The sequence below is a fragment of the Petromyzon marinus genome, chromosome 1 (genome assembly GCF_048934315.1).
Source record: "Petromyzon marinus isolate PM22_M1 ecotype Great Lakes invasive population chromosome 1, UKy_Petmar_22M1.pri1.0, whole genome shotgun sequence".
NCBI classification, from domain to species: domain Eukaryota; kingdom Metazoa; phylum Chordata; class Hyperoartia; order Petromyzontiformes; family Petromyzontidae; genus Petromyzon; species Petromyzon marinus.
In genome coordinates, this window is record NC_133667.1 from 36,830,841 (window position 1) to 36,852,295 (window position 21,455).

General features: G+C 52.4%; 1 protein-coding gene across 2 annotated transcripts; it reads left to right on the forward strand.

Annotated features, from left to right (window-relative positions):
* Nucleotides 1–1,940: 1,940 nt before the first annotated feature.
* LOC116941032 (beta-1,3-galactosyl-O-glycosyl-glycoprotein beta-1,6-N-acetylglucosaminyltransferase-like) lies at nt 1,941–6,370 on the forward strand. Of its 2 annotated transcripts, none has more exons than XM_032951610.2 (2): nt 1,941–2,077; nt 2,664–6,370. In XM_032951610.2, the coding sequence occupies exon 2, from the start codon at nt 2,692–2,694 to the stop codon at nt 4,009–4,011; it is 1,320 nt and encodes a 439-aa protein (XP_032807501.1). In that variant the 5' UTR covers nt 1,941–2,077; nt 2,664–2,691; the 3' UTR covers nt 4,012–6,370. The 2 variants fall into 2 exon arrangements, with proteins under 2 accessions (XP_032807501.1, XP_032807492.1); XM_032951601.2 differs by lacking the exon at nt 1,941–2,077 and adding an exon at nt 2,292–2,471.
* Nucleotides 6,371–21,455: the final 15,085 nt, after the last annotated feature.

Below are 21,455 nucleotides of genomic sequence, written 5' to 3' on the forward strand. Positions count from 1 at the left end.
TCGAATTCAATATCCGATTCTCGTAACACTCGTCTCTTTGAAACTGCTTTTTGTGCGGTCTTGTTTGCGTGTCGCCCTTCTCCCTCCGCACCTGCGACCACCACCACCACCACGCGGTTGGCTGCGTGCGGCGCGAGCCCCGGGGGGGGGGGGGACGACGACGACTCCGCGCGTCCGAGCTGTCGCCGTGGACACTCGCCTCGCCACTCGCCTCGTCACTCGCAGCCACTCGCCTCGTCACTCGCCTCGGCACTGGCAGCCACTCGCCTCGTCACTCGCCTCGGCACTGGCAGCCACTCGTCACTCGCAGCCACTCGCCTCGTCACTCGCAGCCACTCGCCTCGTCACTCGCAGCCACTCGCCTCGTCACTCGCCTCGTCACTGGCAGCCACTCGCCTCGTCACTCGCAGCATCACTCGCCTCGTCACTGGCAGCCACTCGCCTCGTCACTCGCAGCCACTCGCCTCGTCACTGGCAGCCACTCGCCTCGTCACTCGCCTCGTCACTGGCAGCCACTCGCCTCGTCACTGGCAGCCACTCGCAGCCACTCGCCTCGTCACTCGCCTCGCCATTCGCCTCGTCACTCGCAGCCACTCGCCTCGTCACTCGCAACCACTCGCCTCGTCACTCGCCTCGCCATTCGCCTCGTCACTCGCAGCCACTCGCCTCGTCACTCGCAGTCACTCGCCTCGTCACTGGCAGCCACTCGCCTCGTCACTCGCAGTATCACTCGCCTCGTCACTGGCAGCCACTCGCAGCCACTCGCCTCGTCACTCGCCTCGCCATTCGCCTCGTCACTCGCAGCCACTCGCCTCGTCACTCGCCTCGCCATTCGCCTCGTCACTCGCAGCCACTCGCCTCGTCACTCGCAGCCACTCGCCTCGTCACTCGCAGCCACTCGCCTCGTCACTCGCAGCCACTCGCCTCGTCACTCGCAACCACTCGCCTCGTCACTCGCAGCCACTCGCCTCGTCACTGGCAGCCACTCGCAGCCACTCGCCTCGTCACTCGCCTCGCCATTCGCCTCGTCACTCGCAGCCACTCGCCTCGTCACTCGCAACCACTCGCCTCGTCACTCGCCTCGCCATTCGCCTCGTCACTCGCAGCCATTCGCCTCGTCACTCGCAGCCACTCGCCTCGTCACTCGCAGCCACTCGCCTCGTCACTCGCAGCCACTCGCCTCGTCACTCGCAACCACTCGCCTCGTCACTCGCAACCACTCGCCTCGTCACTCGCAACCACTCGCCTCGTCACTCGCAACCACTCGCCTCGTCACTCGCAACCACTCGCCTCGTCACTCGCCTCGCCATTCGCCTCGTCACTCGCCTCGTCACTCGCCTCGTCACTCGCCTTGTCACTCGCAGCCACTCGCCTCGTCACTCGCCTCGTCACTCGCTCAGCGGACTGGCACGCTCAGTGTTTGACATCCACCCCGAAATTCAAACACTTGCACAACCGGGAATTCCACACCACTGCTGCGGCGATCACCCCCCGCCTTGCCTCGCAGGCTATTCCCCCACGGCTCGCATGCAACTAAAGTTCGGCCTGGTCGCTTGCGTTCTCACCTTGTTCAATGTTTGTACATGGCACCTGAGCTCGTGTTCTTTGTCGGTTGCTCAGCCCCGTTGTGATGGATGGATACCCACGTTACGACATTATAGAAGCCGTTCTTTATTCTCATCCCTTAACCGCAATATTCTTTCTTCCGCTTAAAAACAGGAATTGGTGCGCGTTTTTGAGTATTAAATTCCTCCCCATCTCACGAAGAATGCATCTCACTCCGCCCACCAACCCTCCGATGCCGCCGTCCCTTCAAAGACAATAGTTCTATGGGGTGGGGAAAGGTTGACCACGGCATGGCATCGCATCGTTGGGCGGGGGGTGTTGCGAATGTGGGTAGCGCCTGAGTTCCCCCGAAATGACTTGTACACGTGTCCTGCTGGCGAAATCAGCCACTCCTCGCGCGTGCCCACGCTCCCTGTCTCGTCTGACTCGTCCGACTCTGCTCCAGTGCTTCTCTGGCAACTCTTGTCTCTACCTCGGACGCGAAACTATTCCACACCCGAGGAGCCGGCAGGTGCGTCTCGTTCACTAGCGCATTCATATACACAATCATTCAATCTAATTACGTCAATTTAAACACCGCAGCTACATTCGACTGCATTCGGGCGAACGAATCATCTCGTGGGACAAATTAATACCGAATACACGAGGGGGGAGGGGAGGCTGCGGTGATTCCATCGCACCTGAAATCACGATGCCATTGACATTCCGTTTGCAATTGAAAACAAAAGGACCTCGTTAAGGTTTTGACTCGAGGCGAAGTGGAATTTATCTCGCCGCGTGGGGAGTCCAACCGCCCCGTCAGCCCCCCGCGAATAATTTGCGACAGCCACCAATGGGCGCCATCACAACGCAAATCGCCACGAATTAACGCAGCTGCGCGCGCCTCTCCTCCTCTTCTGAGTCGAGTAAACGATTGTTGTTCCGACTCGCGATTGGAAATCAATTTACGCATCGACGGGCGGACGGAATTCTACGCAAGCGACACCGCGCATCGAATTGTTTGGCCGCGATCGAAAACATTCCGATTGTTGAACATTGATTTGCATAGCAAATGCGCAAAGGCAATACGTGACCCGCCTCGCCTCTCTCTGTCGCAGAATCCGCGCGTCGATTCAAGCCAGCACCATGGTGTGGAACACCTCCACGTGCAAGGTCACCCTGATGTCCATCTTCCTCGTCAGCTCCGTCCTCATCATCTGCCTCAACCAGGAGGTGTTTGAGATCGTCATAACCAGGCGCGGGGAAAAAAACTTAGACTTCAGGGAGGACCCGCGATTTCACGTCGACTGTCCCGCCATCATCGGGGGCGACGAGGAGAGGTGGGCCGAGGCATCGATCCTGACGAAGACGGTCGAGTTCAGGAAACGCTGGCGGCTCAACGAGAGCGAGTGCGTGAGGATGACGCGCGACTGCGACGCGTTCAAGCGGGACAGGAGGTACGTGACGGTGCCGCTGAGCGAGGAGGAGGCGGCCTTCCCCATCGCCTACTCCGTGGTGGCCCACCACCGCGTGGACATGCTGGAGAGGCTGCTGCGCGCCATCTACGCGCCGCAGAACGTCTACTGCCTCCACGTGGACCAGAAGTCGCCGCCGCCCTACCAAGAGGCGGTGCGCGCTCTCGCCGCGTGCTTCCCCAACGTCTTCATGGCCAGCCGGCAGGAGCGCGTGGTCTACACCTCCTGGCTGCGCGTGCAGGCCGACCTCAACTGCATGCGGGACCTCGTGGCCGCGCCGCAGCCCTGGAAGTATTTCATCAACCTGTGCGGCCTGGACTTCCCCATTAAAACCAACCTGGAGATGGTGCGAGCGCTGCGCGCCCTCAACGGCGAGAACAGCATGGAGTCCATGCACACTCCCGGCGGCAAGGTGGGTCGGTGGCAGATCCGCCACGAGATCGTGAACGACGGCCTGCGCTCCACGGGCGAGAAGAAGTCCCCTCCGCCCATCCCCACGCCCATGTTCTCCGGGAACGCGTACATCGTGGTGACGCGCGCCTTCGTCGAGCACGTGCTGAGCGACCCCACGGCGCGGGCGCTCATGGAGTGGGAGAAGGACACGTTCAGCCCCGACGAGCACCTGTGGGCGACGCTGCAGCGCCTGCCCGGGGTGCCGGGCTCCACGCCGCCGCACGATAAGTACGACGTGGAGGACATGATGGCCATCGCGCGCCTCGTGCGGTGGTCCTACATGGAGGGCGACACTCTGCAAGGGGCCGCCTACCCGCCCTGCCGCGGCACCCACATGCGGGCCATCTGCATCAACAGCGCCAAGGACCTGGCGTGGGTGCTCAAGCAGCGGCATCTGTTCGTCAACAAGCTGGACTCGGACGTGGACGAGCTGGCCGTGCACTGCCTCGAGCGCTACCTGAGGCGCAAGGCGCTGCGCCAGGTGTTCTCGCCCTCGGGCCTGCTCGGAACTCTGTCCGGCACGTGGCGGGGCCGTTGAGCGGCCGCCCTCTCTGCTCCGGCCCCTGTAAGCGACGTTTAAATCGCGGCGGTCGACTTGGCGATAGGTCATCGTCAACTTCGTTTGCGCCCGTGACGTACGCGGCCCTTTTAACTCGTCGTGCAATCGAATTCCTCGAATTCACGTCTGGCTGTAGTCGATTATGATTAACTGCGTAGTCGATTATGATTAACTGCGTAATGAGGCAAACTATCAACAGAGACAACAAAAATTGACATCGTTGTGGATGGTGTAAATAAATAATGACGAAAGCCGATTACGTCTCCTTCCCACAGCAGGTCTCTGCACATGGACAATGGCGGTGGTGGTCTCACAACCCGGCGTTGATCCATTCAGGAGACGCACACTCTGCACCGATTACGACGTCGTGTTTCATAAGCAGAGTTCGGCTTAATTTAATTATTGTCTGGGGTTCTTCTATCTTTCACGTGGAGGGACGGATTTGGAAATGAGACATTGTTTTACCGACTTGGCTACAGAATGTGTCGCCGTGGTGAGAGTGGGTAACTACTGCACAGCTTTCAAGATTGACAATTTCCCGATGAGGCTTGGCGAATGACTGCAGTTAATTCGCTCACGTAGTCCACGGTCGTCTGCCGTGGCTTGGTGTTATAGTTGCTCCTTAGCAGGCGCCTTCATGTTCAACTGCGATTCGCCACGGGAGGTCTCGCGAGTTTTTAAACTTCGTCATTACGATTTCGGTTGTTTACCCAGGAAAGCTTCACAAACTGTCACCACTTATTTTCAGTTGGGTCATTTCAAGTATTCACAGGAGGACGGCACTAGCTGCTGCTGTCTGCGATCCCAATTGTTGAATAGGAAAGTTAAGTTGTAAGCATTGTGATGTTTTGGCCCCATACCAGGTACGTTGTGTCGTGTTGTTGGGGTGTTCTGGCTACGGGACGAAACCTATTCAGAGCAGGGTGGAGAACAAACACACAAGCGACCGAGGTGGGAATTGAACCCAGCGAGGCCCCTTCTTGTTGGGAGGAGCACGAGCGAGACTACTGCACTCACCTTGTTTCAGCAGCAGCATCATTAGCCGTGATCAATCCACTGCTGGATGAGACGAGTGTGACTACTGCACCCACCTTGTTGCAGCAGCAGCATCATTAGCCGTGATCAATCCACTGCTGGATGAAAGTCCACCCCAAGCCGTCGCCATCGCACACGATCCTATAGGATGTAGCATTGCGCTTCCCGAATCGCCCTCGCACATTGAAGAGCACGCGGTCACCATGTGTGACGTCACAGCGGTGTGAAGGCCACGATTACACGAGACAGACTCGATGCGTTGATGCAGTGGCGTCACTCTATTGGTCTGGAAACCCCACGGGGCCGATGGCCTTCAAAACGCATTTTATTTGCACGTGGAGACGGAACGGAGCACTGCTCACGTAAGCTCATAAATATTTAATTATTTTCTCTTTTCGGTCAAGGGCCAGAGCGATTTACTACTCAAATGAGCATCGAGGCAGTGTACCTCTGCTGTTCCAAGCTTTGAACCAGTGGTGTAAATGCCAAATTGCTTTGGGGGGCGGGGGTGAATCTATAAATACAGACCGTCACGTTTGACTTCCCCGCAAAATGCTAAAAATTTTATTGACTCCGGACCAGGAGGATGATGGGCTGAGCAAGATGAGTTTTTTTTTTCTCTTCTTGATATTGAATCTCAACCTGGTGTCGGACAGTCCGCAACACGCAGGCTGACTGCGTGTCCCTCGAAACGCTGTCTGTGCGTGCTGTTACCCACAGAATACGAGTCAGTCTGGGGAGCAGTCGTGCAGTTATCGCATTTCGCTTTCGATTCCCGCTCACCACCAATGACAGTGGAAAATGTTTGAGCCGGTCCTAGGCTTCCATAAGGTCGACTCGGCCTTAATTGGGTACCTGATGGGATGTGAATACATCTTGGGGAGACAAAGGCAGCCGGGCGTACTGCTGGCCACCCACCATCTCTTGTTCCGTGCCGATCTTCATATAAGTGCTCGCTAACACCACTTGCCCCAATTTACTATTAAAGGTTATCCGGGGGATCTTTGTCTTTGGTGTTAACCCACCCCGCGTGTGCTTAGGCGGACGCTCCTGACGGGCTGCTCCGATGCTGTGAACGCGGCCATTGACCATCCACTCGTGGTGCGTGTGAACACAGTCGTGGTGCGTGTGAGCACACTCGTGGTGCGTGTGAACACAGTCGTCGTGCGTGTGAACATAGATTCACAGATTAATGTGCATTGAACTGCGTCGTCTGTTGTGAGATTCGCCGCGCACGCTAGAATCTGAGGTCAAATTGTCGTCGTGATTGTGAAAATAACTGCAATAAATCGTGAATGAGAAAGCCGTGCACTTCGAACACTCACTGGGTCGGTATCGCCAAGGTCACAAATTGCAAGCCGGCCAACGAACCCTTGATCTCCCTGCTCTACGATTGGGCCATGTGGCTCAAAGATCGAGAGTTCAACTCCTGTTTAGGGTTGACTCGACCCATAGAATGAATACCAGGCTTGTTCCCGCCATATTAATGTGGAATTTCCACCAATGGCTGCAAAGCAGGCGATATATCGTTGGCCGTCTGGGTTTTATCTAGAGCAGGAGATCACTTTTATACGCTGTGCGACTGATAAACAATGGGCGCGAGGAACAATGCGGATCTCATGATTCGATCTCGAGTCTCTTCACGCAGCTCACGGATGAGGAATGTGAATGTCCCCATTTATGCAAAATAAATCACCCCCCCCCCCCACCCTCCTAACTGGTTGGTGTACGAACCCGTACGACCCGAAGACGTGGCAGTCTCTGTATGCCGAGTGAGCGTGTGTGATCTTGTAAGACCCGGTAAAGCTGATTGGACGGGAGTCTGAGTCATTTCCTGTTCACCTTGGGGTGCGACATAGATGTCCTCTGGCGTCTGCATTATTTAACATCTGTTTCGACCTCGGAGTACGAGAAGCTTTCCATGCCTGTACCGGAGAAATCTGGTACAGATACAATGAGAGGCTGGTCGATGCCTGGGTGAAGATATGGCTCCCTGATGATCTGGTGATTGCTATTCACTCTGAGAAGGCATTAGAGACGCTATTGATGAACATGGAGCGTGCAACTAAGGGATGGGGCCTCAACATCAGCCCCATTAAAACAAAGCCGGACCTGCCTGGGGATTCTGTGTCGTCAAATGCCTCATCTCCGCCACTCTACATGAGTGATGGGGGAGTTGTGGAGAGATTTCTGTACCTGGACAGTGCTCATGACCAACTCCGGTTTCTCAGCGAAGGTCTCACTCATCAGCTGCCTAGACTATCACTCCATACCAAGATCCGGGTCTTCTCAGTCACAGTTATGCTCTCGCTTCTCAATACCGTCGAGACGTGGAACCCGTTAAAGGGACATCTGTGCCGGTTTGAAATATTCAGTCTGAACCCGCCTACGAACCATCCTGGGTTAAACCAAGCTGGACTGCCTGAGGAACTGAGAGATTCTTTAAAGATTTGGACGCACGCATCAGTGAGCTCCTCCTCCGGTCGGCGATGCAGCGTTGGCTGTGCCACGTAATCCACGTGCCCAGCCACCGCATGCCCCAGCAGCTTCTGTTTGGTTGGATCGAGGGGGATTAAACGGGCGCGGCGCGCACTGGAGAGCAATGAACTGATGTGGTACAGGAGGATGTAGAGCTGAGTGGACTTGTCGATGACCGGTACCAGCGGTGTCAAGATCGGCCTCTATGGAGGAGGCCTGTGAATGACGATACCGGGCAGTTGCAGGCAACAACGGGTGCCGAAGGAGCGACGCTCACAACAACGAGCCGGCTAACACGCAGCGCGGTGTGACAGTGACGTTTTTTCTTATTATTTTGAAGACTTCAGAGCTTGGTGATTGTTGGTAGCGCTGGCTCAGCGCCTGGCTGCCTTCCTGCTTGTCTGTGATGCTAAATAAACTTCATTTTATTTGCAGACGTGATCGGTCGCGTCGGTAGCCAGCGCACTGTACTGCAACGTGTCATCATCATCGTCAAGCTTTCATCATGTCGTGGACAGTGATATCAGAATCTGTCCCGGTAGCCCACCGAGATCGATTCGGCCTGATGTGACGTGTGAACGCCAGCATTGGGGAGACTAAGGGGGCCTGGCGTGGTTCTGGTCACACAACCCCCTCCCTCGGGCGCTGCTTCGGCCTCAACAGGCAAAGTTATTTCCTCCTCAAACGAGCAGTGGTGCATGAGTGCGCATCGCCTATTCACAGCCCCGAGCCAGCGGTGTAAATCCCACATTCCTGTGGCGGGGCGAGTACACTATATCCATAAGAGAGCAACCACCGTGACTACCCCACAAAATGGTACTGGTTTTACTGACCCCACCGCATGATCGATGGGCCGAGGCAACCTCCAACCAGGGAGTGAACCCGCAACCTTGCTATTGCGAGTCGCTCGCACTTTCGCTGAGCCCACACGTCACCTTAGTGTATATTTTTTTGCCGTTCGTTTACGCAGGAAAAGCCCCGTCGAGTGTGAAGATTAATTTTCAAGAGAGTCCCTTGCCAAGTGTTTTGTAGTCGGGGGCGATGTTGCAGTCACGCCAATTCAGTGATTTCTCAGGGAACGATTCAGCACTGGGAAGTTTGACCAATGCCGCTTGTTTTTTGCTTTCTTCTATGGGAGGGATCCAGAGAAACCGCAGGAAACGCACGCAGAATAGGGGGAGAGAAACCACAAACTCCACACAGAAAGGCTACCGAGTCGAGGATGGAGACCGGGCACTTTATGCCGTGTTACCATCACGCCACTGCACCGCTGACACCGTTTATTACCCCACAGTAATGCTATTTTGGCTCTAGAAGGTGACGCCTGCAACCCGCAGGGCTCTCCCTGCCGTCACGCAGCGAGACTCACATCAAGACGGTTATAGTGGGACACTTCAAACACTGTCATCGCCACCACCACCACATCAATAACCTCGCCACGTATACGAGGGAGACGTTGCATCTTCAGTGGAAACAACGCTGCTGTTGCGGCACATTCGCAGCCGGCGGACACGTGGACCGAAACAGTCGCAAAAGGTGCAAGGCTTTGAAGCGGCAGCGACGGTGTTGCGCTCACTTGAACTGTAGCCCTCCCACCCCTGTGTCTGTGGGTCTGTGTGTGCATCTGTGGGTTTCTGTGTGAGTCTATGGGTCTCTGTGTGTTATGGTATGAGTGTGTGGATCTCTGTGTGAGGATGTGTCTCTTTGTATGGGTTCATGTGTGAGTCTATGGGTCGGTGCGAGTCTGTGGGTCTCGGTGTCTGTGGTTCTCTGTGTGAGTGTGTGGGTTTCTGTGTGAGTGTGTGGATCTCTGTGTGAGTATGTGGGTCTCTCTGTGAGTATGGGTTTATTTGTGAGTCTATGGGTCTGTGTGAGTATGTGGGTATCTGTGTGAGTCTATGGGTCCCTGTGAGTATGGGTTTAAGTGTGAGTCTGTGGTCATTGTGTGTTTCTGTGGGTCTCTTTGTGAGTCTATGGGTATATGTGTGAGTCTGTGGTTCTCTTTGTGAGTCTATGGGTATATGTGTGAGTCTGTGGTTCTCTTTGTGAGTCTATGGGTATATGTGTGAGTCTGTGGTTCTCTTTGTGAGTCTATGGGTATATGTGTGAGTCTGTGGGTCTCTTTGTGAGTCTATGGGTATATGTGTGAGTCTGTGGGTCTCTTTGTGAGTCTATGGGTATATGTGTGAGTCTGTGGGTCTCTTTGTGAGTCTATGGGTATATGTGTGAGTCTGTGGGTCTCTTTGTGAGTCTATGGGTATATGTGTGAGTCTGTGGGTCTCTTTGTGAGTCTATGGATCTCGTGTCCACTGCGATCGTTCTCCACGCGAACGAGTGGCATTCACTCTCGCTGTCTTCTGGAGGCGGTAGCAGCAGCTGGGTTCACAACTGAGACGCAGATACATAGCTGCCGCTACTCTCAACTCACATCCATGCGAAGGGAGATGAAGAACCATGAAGGACCCAGGGGGAAGTGACCACGTCACGTCTGTATTATTTGAGTCAACTGCCATTCTCTAATCACACAGGCAGCAATCACTGCTGCATGTTTAGCCTCTTTCCAGGAGACTCCTGTTTGGGATGGTTGGATAATTCCAGCTCTACCTCTCTGCCCTCTCTATGTGCTGTGAAGAAAGGCCATTGCCAGAAACGTCACCTATGGTTTTTTAGATTTTATACACACATTTTAAGGCAGTAGTTTCATTGACGAAAGTGTTCAGTTTTGTCCAACTACTATTAAGTAACTTTGCATGCCGGAGGCAACCGTAACGCCCGGAGAGACTCTACACATGGCGAGGGGGGGGGGAGAAGTGCTCCACCGATGCTGCTGGAAACGAACTTTCTACCGGCACCTCGTTGGGTAGCGATTGTACGCGAGGGTTCCATCTAAGGGTGATCCGCCAACCCCGACTCGCAGTCCCCGGAGCACGGGTCGCGGTCAACATCGCTCGCTTTCATCTCAGCGCGGATTTTTCACTGCAAACAAAGAGACCACCTTGGACTTGTTAGCCGTTAAGCTTCTTACGAGGTTATTTTTGTTATGACTTAACAGATTTAGGGAGTGCGTAATAAAACATTCATACGAACATAACGAGGGAGCTTATTGTAAACTAAACAAGCTTATGTCTGTAAATGTTTAATGTTCCGACGTTAAAGTGCTGAAAACGCTTGCCTACCCAGAACTGCGACTCGATGAACGGGTAAGGCAACGCCCACATGTCCGTACCTGTATAAAACACGGTTAGTATAGAGAAGCATGTACACAATGCAAAGACAAAGATCCCCCGTATTGCCTTTAATAGACTGTCTGAGCAAGTACTGTTCGCGAGCAGCTATGAAGGCCATAGACCCAAGCAGACGCACCGCACATACAAACACCGTAGGTCTCGATTCGGCAAAGCGAGCGTGGTGCACTCAGGCCGACACGGCACGTGGGGAGCTGCTGTGGCCAACACCTCGCCCAGTCGACTTTGGCTCCCCAGTGCCCACGTTTACACCAAGTCACGAAGATCAATCGGCCCTGGGGGAGTGTGGGCGGGGTGGGGGGGGCAGGTTCATATTCCACCGCTGCTGGGAATCGCATCCCTGTTGCCAGGGTCGTAGCGCAGAGCGCGAACCACTGCGCCACCGCTCTTCATTGCCGCGATATGGTCACGAATGCCCTCGCCTAGGAGGCATTCACAGAGGTGGCGAATGCGAGCAAGGGGCACCTCTGGCATGATTCATTCATTATTTTGCACTCACTCTATTTTATACACCATGTAACCGCCCACGTCGGCAATTTTTGGGGGAAGGGTCTACTTTTTATAACTTTTTTATTCAGGCCTTCTGAAAGACTCTCTAATAATTTAGTTGACGGACAAACGGACAAATAGATGCAATTCTTTTAAAGACAAATATGTTCGGAAAAACTCACAAAACCAGCGGAGCACTTGGGACAAATCAGCCGATCATGTCCCCAATTACTTCAACGTCGTTCTCTATAGCGAGCTCGACCGCAAAAGTCACTCTGCAGTCATCTAATTACACCGTTCCCACACCTTGTGGCATGCTCATAGCGCGAGTTGGCACTGCAAGCGTGACCTTTATACGTTTCTTCCAAAAAAAGCTGTCGTAGTGAACTCGCAACAGTTGAAAATGTAGAACCATGACAGATAATGTAGAACCATGACAGATAATGTAGAACCACGACAGATAATGTAGAACCATGACAGATAATGTAGAACCACGACATATAATATAGAACCATGACAGATAATGTAGAACCATGACAGATAATGTAGAACCACGACAGACAATGTAGAACCACGACAGATAATGTAGAACCACGACAGATAATGTAGAACCATGATAGATAATGTAGAACCACGACAGATAATGTAGAACCACGACAGATAATGTAGAACCACGAAAGATAATGTAGAACCATGACAGATAATGTAGAACCACGACAGATAATGTAGAACCATGACAGATAATGTAGAACCACGACAAATAATGTAGAACCATGACAGATAATGTAGAACCACGACAGATAATGTAGAACCACGACAGATAATGTAGAACCATGACAGATAATGTAGAACCACGACAGATAATGTAGAACCATGACAGATAATGTAGAACCACGACAGATAATGTAGAACCATGACAGATAATGTAGAACCACGACAGATAATGTAGAACCACGACAGATAATGTAGAACCATGACAGATAATGTAGAACCACGACAGATAATGTAGAACCATGACAGATAATGTAGAACCATGACAGATAATGTAGAACCACGACAGATAATGTAGAACCACGACAGATAATGTAGAACCATGACAGATAATGTAGAACCACGACAGATAATGTAGAACCATGACAGATAATGTAGAATCATGACAGATAATGTAGAACCATGACAGATAATGTAGAACCACGACAGATAATGTAGAACAATGACAGATAATGTAGAACCATGACAGATAGTGTAGAACCATGACAGATAATGTAGAACCATGACAGATAATGTAGAACCATGACAGATAATGTGGAACCACGACAGATAATGTAGAACCATGACAGATAATGTAGAACCACGACAGATAATGTAGAACCACGACAGATAATGTAGAACCATGACAGATAATGTAGAACCACGACAGATAATGTAGAACCATGACAGATAATGTAGAACCACGACAAATAATGTAGAACCATGACAGATAATGTAGAACCACGACAGATAATGTAGAACCACGACAGATAATGTAGAACCACGACAGATAATGTAGAACCATGATAATGTAGAACCATGACAGATAATGTAGAACCACGACAGATTATGTAGAACCACGACAGATAATGTAGAACCATGACAGACAATGTAGAACCACGACAGACAATGTAGAACCACGACAGATAATGTAGAACCACGACAGATAATGTAGAACCACGACAGACAATGTAGAACCATGACAGATAATGTAGAACCACGACAGATAATGTAGAACCACGACAGATAATGTAGAACCATGACAGATAATGTAGAACCATGACAGAAAATGTAGAACCACGACAGATAATGTAGAACCACGACAGATAATGTAGAACCATGACAGATAATGTAGAACCACGACAGATAATGTAGAATCATGATAATGTAGAACCACGACAGATAATGTAGAACCACGACAGATAATGTAGAACCATGACAGATAATGTAGAACCATGACAGATAATGTAGAACCATGACAGATAATGTAGAACCACGACAGATAATGTAGCACCACGACAGATAATGTAGAACCATGACAGACAATGTAGAACCACGACAGACAATGTAGAACCACGACAGATAATGTAGAACCATGACAGATAATGTAGAACCACGACAGATAATGTAGAACCACGACAGATAATGTAGAACCACGACAGATAATGTAGAACCATGACAGATAATGTAGAACCACGACAGATAATGTAGAACCATGACAGATAATGCCAAATGCTGTCCAAGTCACTGCGTTCACCCTGAGTGTCACGTTCACACGAGTCTCGAACGTGCTTGAAGTGTAGCAACGAGAAATACACATTCCTATGGCGGGGACGAGTTTACATACGGGTGACTATGCACAAAGCGGGAACCATTTCCATCATCAATCTCGGAAAGATACTTTTCTTTTAAGGCCGCAGTGGTATTGACAAGCGTGTTGAGTTTCCTCTTCGGTTCGGGGTACTGTGTCTCTGCATGGATCACCCTGTGCCTGGCGGTCCAGTCGTCTTGGCTTCAAGGCAGCCGGCGACTGCTCGCCACGACGACGTCACGGGACGTACGCAGGTGCTGGAGGGGATGGAACAGGAGACGCGGAATAGATCCTCGAGACTCGCACGCCCGTGGGCGTCACGACACTGGGTAATATTATAGAGGGTGCTCACAAAATACATCAAGGTGTGGTCATTGAGGAGCGATTTACGCAAAGGCGCCTAAAGGTGACTCGTCCGAGAGCATTGACGAGAACGCGCCGCGTTCAAACAACTCAAGAGCACTGGGAGCAGGCGGGCACATGTTCACGGTTCGATTTCCAGCGGCCGCCCTGCAAAATACTGGGCGTGTAATAACCGCAGCTGTTAATACTACGCGTCGTCTGCTTCGCCGCGGACGTTAAAGATCCCCTGACATCATTCGCATTTAGTGCCGGCGTCAAGACCAAATTTCTCACATTTGAAAGTCAACCGCAGATTGACTCAAATGTGAGTATACATGGTTACACCTGTGTATGTGACAGCCTCCATTCTGATGATCGATGCCCTGAGATCACGGACCCAACCCCACTACCCTCGTCAGTGTTTCTTTACGCTCATTATAAAAAAAATAAGCAAATACATTCGGAAGGCTGCCGAACGAGACGTCGAGAATTTTCCTTCCTCGACAAGTCAGTAAAGATGTCCCGCTGTTGTTGGTGGTGTTGTTTTTACAGGTCGAACTGGTATTCATTCTGCTTAACATTTGGCGGCACTGCGTTGGCAATGATGCACAAACAGCAGAGAGAGGCCAGATCCGTGGCGTCGCTCTCCATCTCCGGCCTCTGTTTTTCGCGACGTGCAGAAGCACCATTACCTGACGCGTCGCCTGTTTAATCTTCTTAAGGCCCCGGCGTTGCTGACATACGTGCTCGAGTTTGTGTTACTTTATATCCTGTTTTACTGTCGTGAGCGCAGGCTCCACACGCCTTTGTGCGGCGAGTTCATACCACGGCCGTTCTGTAATTTCCCCTTGCTACACCGTAGTTATGTACTGTCAGGTGGGAATTAAAACGGTGATCGGCAAACAAAGGAAACGCGAAGCAGCCACATTCCGTGACGCCTCGATTATGGATATTGGTCGCGAAAGCCTACGTGTTGAACGCCTCTAGTAATTCAGAGCACCAAAGGCCATACCTGGATTGTCTAGATATACACCACCCCAAGATGAACCCGAACGTGGCGCAACATGTTGGGGCGGTGCTGACGTGGCCCGGCAGGGAGCGTTTTCGCCACTTGTTGCAGAGCTTCGCGATTTGAATACAGCGGGCCGCTCTGCTTAATCAACACGGCGTGTATTCGCCGTGAAATGCGAACCTGTCTGCTTCACCGTGGACGTTAAATATCCCGTGACGTCGTGTTCCAACGGCATGGTGCACATTCGAGTAATGACACTGCAAATGACCCGATTGGGATCACACACACAGTAGCAGCATTGCCCCCACTACCGTGAAGCTACTGCAGACCACGTGTGTGAAACATAGAGCCTCGTTTATTCGTGATGTTAGCCCAAAATACAAACACGAAATAGATAAGCACACATTTCATCTCCATATCTCCGTCTCTCCATATCTCTATCTTTCTACCTCCGATTAGCACGGTTGGCTACGTACGGTGCGAAAAAAGTTCAACGTAAAAACATATACAAGTATTTTCTACGCAACCTATTGGCCCCACGGCCTTCTGGGGGTACAGAATTTCAGCAGCATTCAGTACAAATCACAACCCTGGACCGGTTCGACACGCAGCCGTCTCATCAACAGAGCCGGACTCGCTTCAATGAATTCCGGTGCACGAATGGCACCGATCGCACGCACACCCCGAGTTGCATGCACAGGCACTAAAAGAGAGTCACGAATTCCGCACATATCACCATGCCCTCCTGACCTCCCCAGCCCGGGATAATCAGCGAGGTTTCGTAACGGAATCTGTTAATCCTGCAGTGTGCGTGGAACAAACCTGCACGGACTTGTCGGAATGATTCCACGCGGACAAAGAACGCCAATTACGCGTCTTGTCGGCTTGTTTTTTTTGTACGCGCTGTTGTTGGTGGTTGTCACGGGGCAAGGTCCGTTTAATCGCTCGTAAAAAAACTTAAAACTTTTTAAAGCAACCGTGAAGTGAACCGTTCCACTCACCTGGGAAACAGTTATGCGCTGTTGCTCAAAGGTGGTCAGTAACAGTTATGCGTGTATCCTTTATACCCAGGACATTGAATGCGTGTTCCTAAAAGATATAACACCCTAAAACCAACGGTCACGAAAAGTCCCAAACCGCTTTCCCAATGGCAATGCTCAGATCTCAAAAAATGTACAGGTAAGATGTTTTGGAACAGCTCTACAATCTGATAAGGGCTTTGCGATTCCAGTCCAATCTTCTACACGATACGGAGGAGGCTCTCCCACTCGCCTGACTGAACGTGTTTCAGAGTGATGTGTTGATGCCAGTGGGAGCTGGTGGAATTGTGTTCACTTTAACCCGATCACACCTTTCATTACTAATTATATAAGTAGACAACAATACACATCTGTCTCTCCACAAACAAAAGAAGTGGGGTTTTTTTTTTACACACCCCATCGTCCCACGACTCCACGGGAGTGCAGAATATCGGCAGCATTGCCGGCATTGTCGGCGTCCTTGACAACGCAATGCGGCTTGACACAGTGCAGAGCATCTCTATGTGTGACCGCGTCTCATGACGCTGAACATAAAGAGTGGGCATAGTTATTTAATACTTTATATATATAGAGAGAAAAAAACATTCGGTCGTAGGCAGAGGAGATGAGAAAGGTGTTCAGCTTGGGCTTCAACAGGGGCAGGGAGCCGGCAGCAGGAGCGTTTGGGAAGGGAGGTTCTGACTATGGGAGCAGCAACTATGAATGAGCGACCTTCCAGGACATTCGCGCACACACACACACGCGCGCGTGATCTCTTTCACAACGGAAAACTGCGTGGCTGTGCAAGCGATGTTGGTGTTCATGCGGGTGGCTTAGTTAACACAGACGGGGAATTCAACAATCAGCCTTCCCCTTGAGGCTAAGGCCATATCGCAGGGTCTTTAACGTCGACATTCAGCATGTGGCGCACGAAGCTGGAATCCCGTAGTCACATATGTAGCGGGGCAGCTGTGCTCCTACCTCGCTGCTCCTGAAAGAATTCTGAATAAAACAGCAGTGAGGGTGATTGATGGATGATCCAGCACTCAATGAATCACTGCAGTCACTCGCTCGTTCCCCGTCGGTCAGTTGCTTCCTTGTGTCGCTACGACGATGGTGGACTGTTCCCGTGAACTTCACTCATTGATTCCTCCGCCCATATTGAGGACTCGGGTCTACTGGAGTGACTGTTTCGTCTCTTTAACACTGTCCAACCACCACGCTGCAGGTCACAACACAACTCACTCACCCACCCCCTCACCACACTGCACGTCACACCACAAATCACTCCCCCACTCACTCACCACACTGCGGGTCACAACACAACTCACTCACCCACCCCCTCACCACACTGCAGGTCACAGCACAAATCACTCACTCAGTCACCCACTCACTACACTGCAGGTCACACCACAAATCACTCACTCAGTCACCCACTCACCACACTGCAGGTCACACTGCAAATCACTCACCCACCCACTCACCACACTGCAGGTCACAACACAACTCACTCACCCACCCCCTCACCACACTGCAGGTCACACCACAAATCACTCACCCACCCCCTCACCACACTGCAGGTCACAACTCACTCACCCACCCCCTCACCACACTGCGGGTCACAACACAACTCACTCACCCACCCACTCACCACACTGCAGGTCACACCACAAATCACTCAGTCACCCACTCACCACACTGCAGGTCACACCACAAATCACTCAATCAGTCACCCACTCACCACACTGCAGGTTACAACACAACTCACTCACCCACTCACCACACTGCAGGTCACAACTCACCCACTCACTCACCAAACTGCAGGTTAAAACACAACTGACTCACTCCCCACTCACCACACTGCAGCTCACAACACAACTCACTCACTCACCACACTGCACGTCACACCACAAATCACTCCCCCACTCACTCACCACACTGCGGGTCACAACACAACTCACTCACCCACCCCCTCACCACACTGCAGGTCACAGCACAAATCACTCACTCAGTCACCCACTCACTACACTGCAGGTCACACCACAAATCACTCACTCAGTCACCCACTCACCACACTGCAGGTCACACTGCAAATCACTCACCCACCCACTCACCACACTGCAGGTCACAACACAACTCACTCACCCACCCCCTCACCACACTGCAGGTCACACCACAAATCACTCACCCACCCCCTCACCACACTGCAGGTCACAACTCACTCACCCACCCCCTCACCACACTGCGGGTCACAACACAACTCACTCACCCACCCACTCACCACACTGCAGGTCACACCACAAATCACTCAGTCACCCACTCACCACACTGCAGGTCACACCACAAATCACTCAATCAGTCACCCACTCACCACACTGCAGGTTACAACACAACTCACTCACCCACTCACCACACTGCAGGTCACAACTCACCCACTCACTCACCAAACTGCAGGTTAAAACACAACTGACTCACTCCCCACTCACCACACTGCAGCTCACAACACAACTCACTCACTCACCACACTGCACGTCACACCACAAATCACTCCCCCACTCACTCACCACACTGCGGGTCACAACACAACTCACTCACCCACCCCCTCACCACACTGCAGGTCACAGCACAAATCACTCACTCAGTCACCCACTCACTACACTGCAGGTCACACCACAAATCACTCACTCAGTCACCCACTCACCACACTGCAGGTCACACTGCAAATCACTCACCCACCCACTCACCACACTGCAGGTCACAACACAACTCACTCACCCACCCCCTCACCACACTGCAGGTCACACCACAAATCACTCACCCACCCCCTCACCACACTGCAGGTCACAACTCACTCACCCACCCCCTCACCACACTGCGGGTCACAACACAACTCACTCACCCACCCACTCACCACACTGCAGGTCACACCACAAATCACTCAGTCACCCACTCACCACACTGCAGGTCACACCACAAATCACTCAATCAGTCACCCACTCACCACACTGCAGGTTACAACACAACTCACTCACCCACTCACCACACTGCAGGTCACAACTCACCCACTCACTCACCAAACTGCAGGTTAAAACACAACTGACTCACTCCCCACTCACCACACTGCAGCTCACAACACAACTCACTCACTCACCACACTGCACGTCACACCACAAATCACTCCCCCACTCACTCACCACACTGCGGGTCACAACACAACTCACTCACCCACCCCCTCACCACACTGCAGGTCACAGCACAAATCACTCACTCAGTCACCCACTCACTACACTGCAGGTCACACCACAAATCACTCACTCAGTCACCCACTCACCACACTGCAGGTCACACTGCAAATCACTCACCCACCCACTCACCACACTGCAGGTCACAACACAACTCACTCACCCACCCCCTCACCACACTGCAGGTCACACCACAAATCACTCACCCACCCCCTCACCACACTGCAGGTCACAACTCACTCACCCACCCCCTCACCACACTGCGGGTCACAACACAACTCACTCACCCACCCACTCACCACACTGCAGGTCACACCACAAATCACTCAGTCACCCACTCACCACACTGCAGGTCACACCACAAATCACTCAATCAGTCACCCACTCACCACACTGCAGGTTACAACACAACTCACTCACCCACTCACCACACTGCAGGTCACAACTCACCCACTCACTCACCAAACTGCAGGTTAAAACACAACTGACTCACTCCCCACTCACCACACTGCAGCTCACAACACAACTCACTCACTCACCACACTGCACGTCACACCACAAATCACTCCCCCACTCACTCACCACACTGCGGGTCACAACACAACTCACTCACCCACCCCCTCACCACACTGCAGGTCACAGCACAAATCACTCACTCAGTCACCCACTCACTACACTGCAGGTCACACCACAAATCACTCACTCAGTCACCCACTCACCACACTGCAGGTCACACTGCAAATCACTCACCCACCCACTCACCACACTGCAGGTCACAACACAACTCACTCACCCACCCCCTCACCACACTGCAGGTCACACCACAAATCACTCACCCACCCCCTCACCACACTGCAGGTCACAACTCACTCACCCACCCCCTCACCACACTGCGGGTCACAACACAACTCACTCACCCACCCACTCACCACACTGCAGGTCACACCACAAATCACTCAGTCACCCACTCACCACACTGCAGGTCACACCACAAATCACTCAATCAGTCACCCACTCACCACACTGCAGGTTACAACACAACTCACTCACCCACTCACCACACTGCAGGTCACAACTCACCCACTCACTCACCAAACTGCAGGTTAAAACACAACTGACTCACTCCCCACTCACCACACTGCAGCTCACAACACAACTCACTCACTCACCACACTGCACGTCACACCACAAATCACTCCCCCACTCACTCACCACACTGCGGGTCACAACACAACTCACTCACCCACCCCCTCACCACACTGCAGGTCACAGCACAAATCACTCACTCAGTCACCCACTCACTACACTGCAGGTCACACCACAAATCACTCACTCAGTCACCCACTCACCACACTGCAGGTCACACTGCAAATCACTCACCCACCCACTCACCACACTGCAGGTCACAACACAACTCACTCACCCACCCCCTCACCACACTGCAGGTCACACCACAAATCACTCACCCACCCCCTCACCACACTGCAGGTCACAACTCACTCACCCACCCCCTCACCACACTGCGGGTCACAACACAACTCACTCACCCACCCACTCACCACACTGCAGGTCACACCACAAATCACTCAGTCACCCACTCACCACACTGCAGGTCACACCACAAATCACTCAATCAGTCACCCACTCACCACACTGCAGGTTACAACACAACTCACTCACCCACTCACCACACTGCAGGTCACAACTCACCCACTCACTCACCAAACTGCAGGTTAAAACACAACTGACTCACTCCCCACTCACCACACTGCAGCTCACAACACAACTCACTCACTCACCACACTGCAGGTTACAACAACACACATACTCACCACACTGCAGGTCACAACACAACACTCACCCACTCACCACACTGCAGGTCACAACAACACACTCACCCACTCACCACACTGCAGGTCACAACACAACAACACACTCACCACACTGCAGGTCACAACAACACTCACCCACTCACCACACTGCAGGTCACAACAACCATCACCCACTCACCACACTGCAGGTCACAACAACACACTCACCCACTCACCACACTGCAGGTCACAACACAACAACACTCACCACACTGCAGGTCACAACAACACTCACCCACTCACCACACTGCAGGTCACAACAACACACTCACCCACTCACCACACTGCAGGTCACAACAACACTTACCACACTGCAGGTCACAACACAACAACACTCACCACACTGCAG

Coding starts and splice junctions, on each gene's coding strand:
- LOC116941032 (XM_032951610.2), top strand. CDS start 2,692: ATGGTGTGGAACACCTCCACGTGCAAGGTCACCCTGATGTCCATCTTC.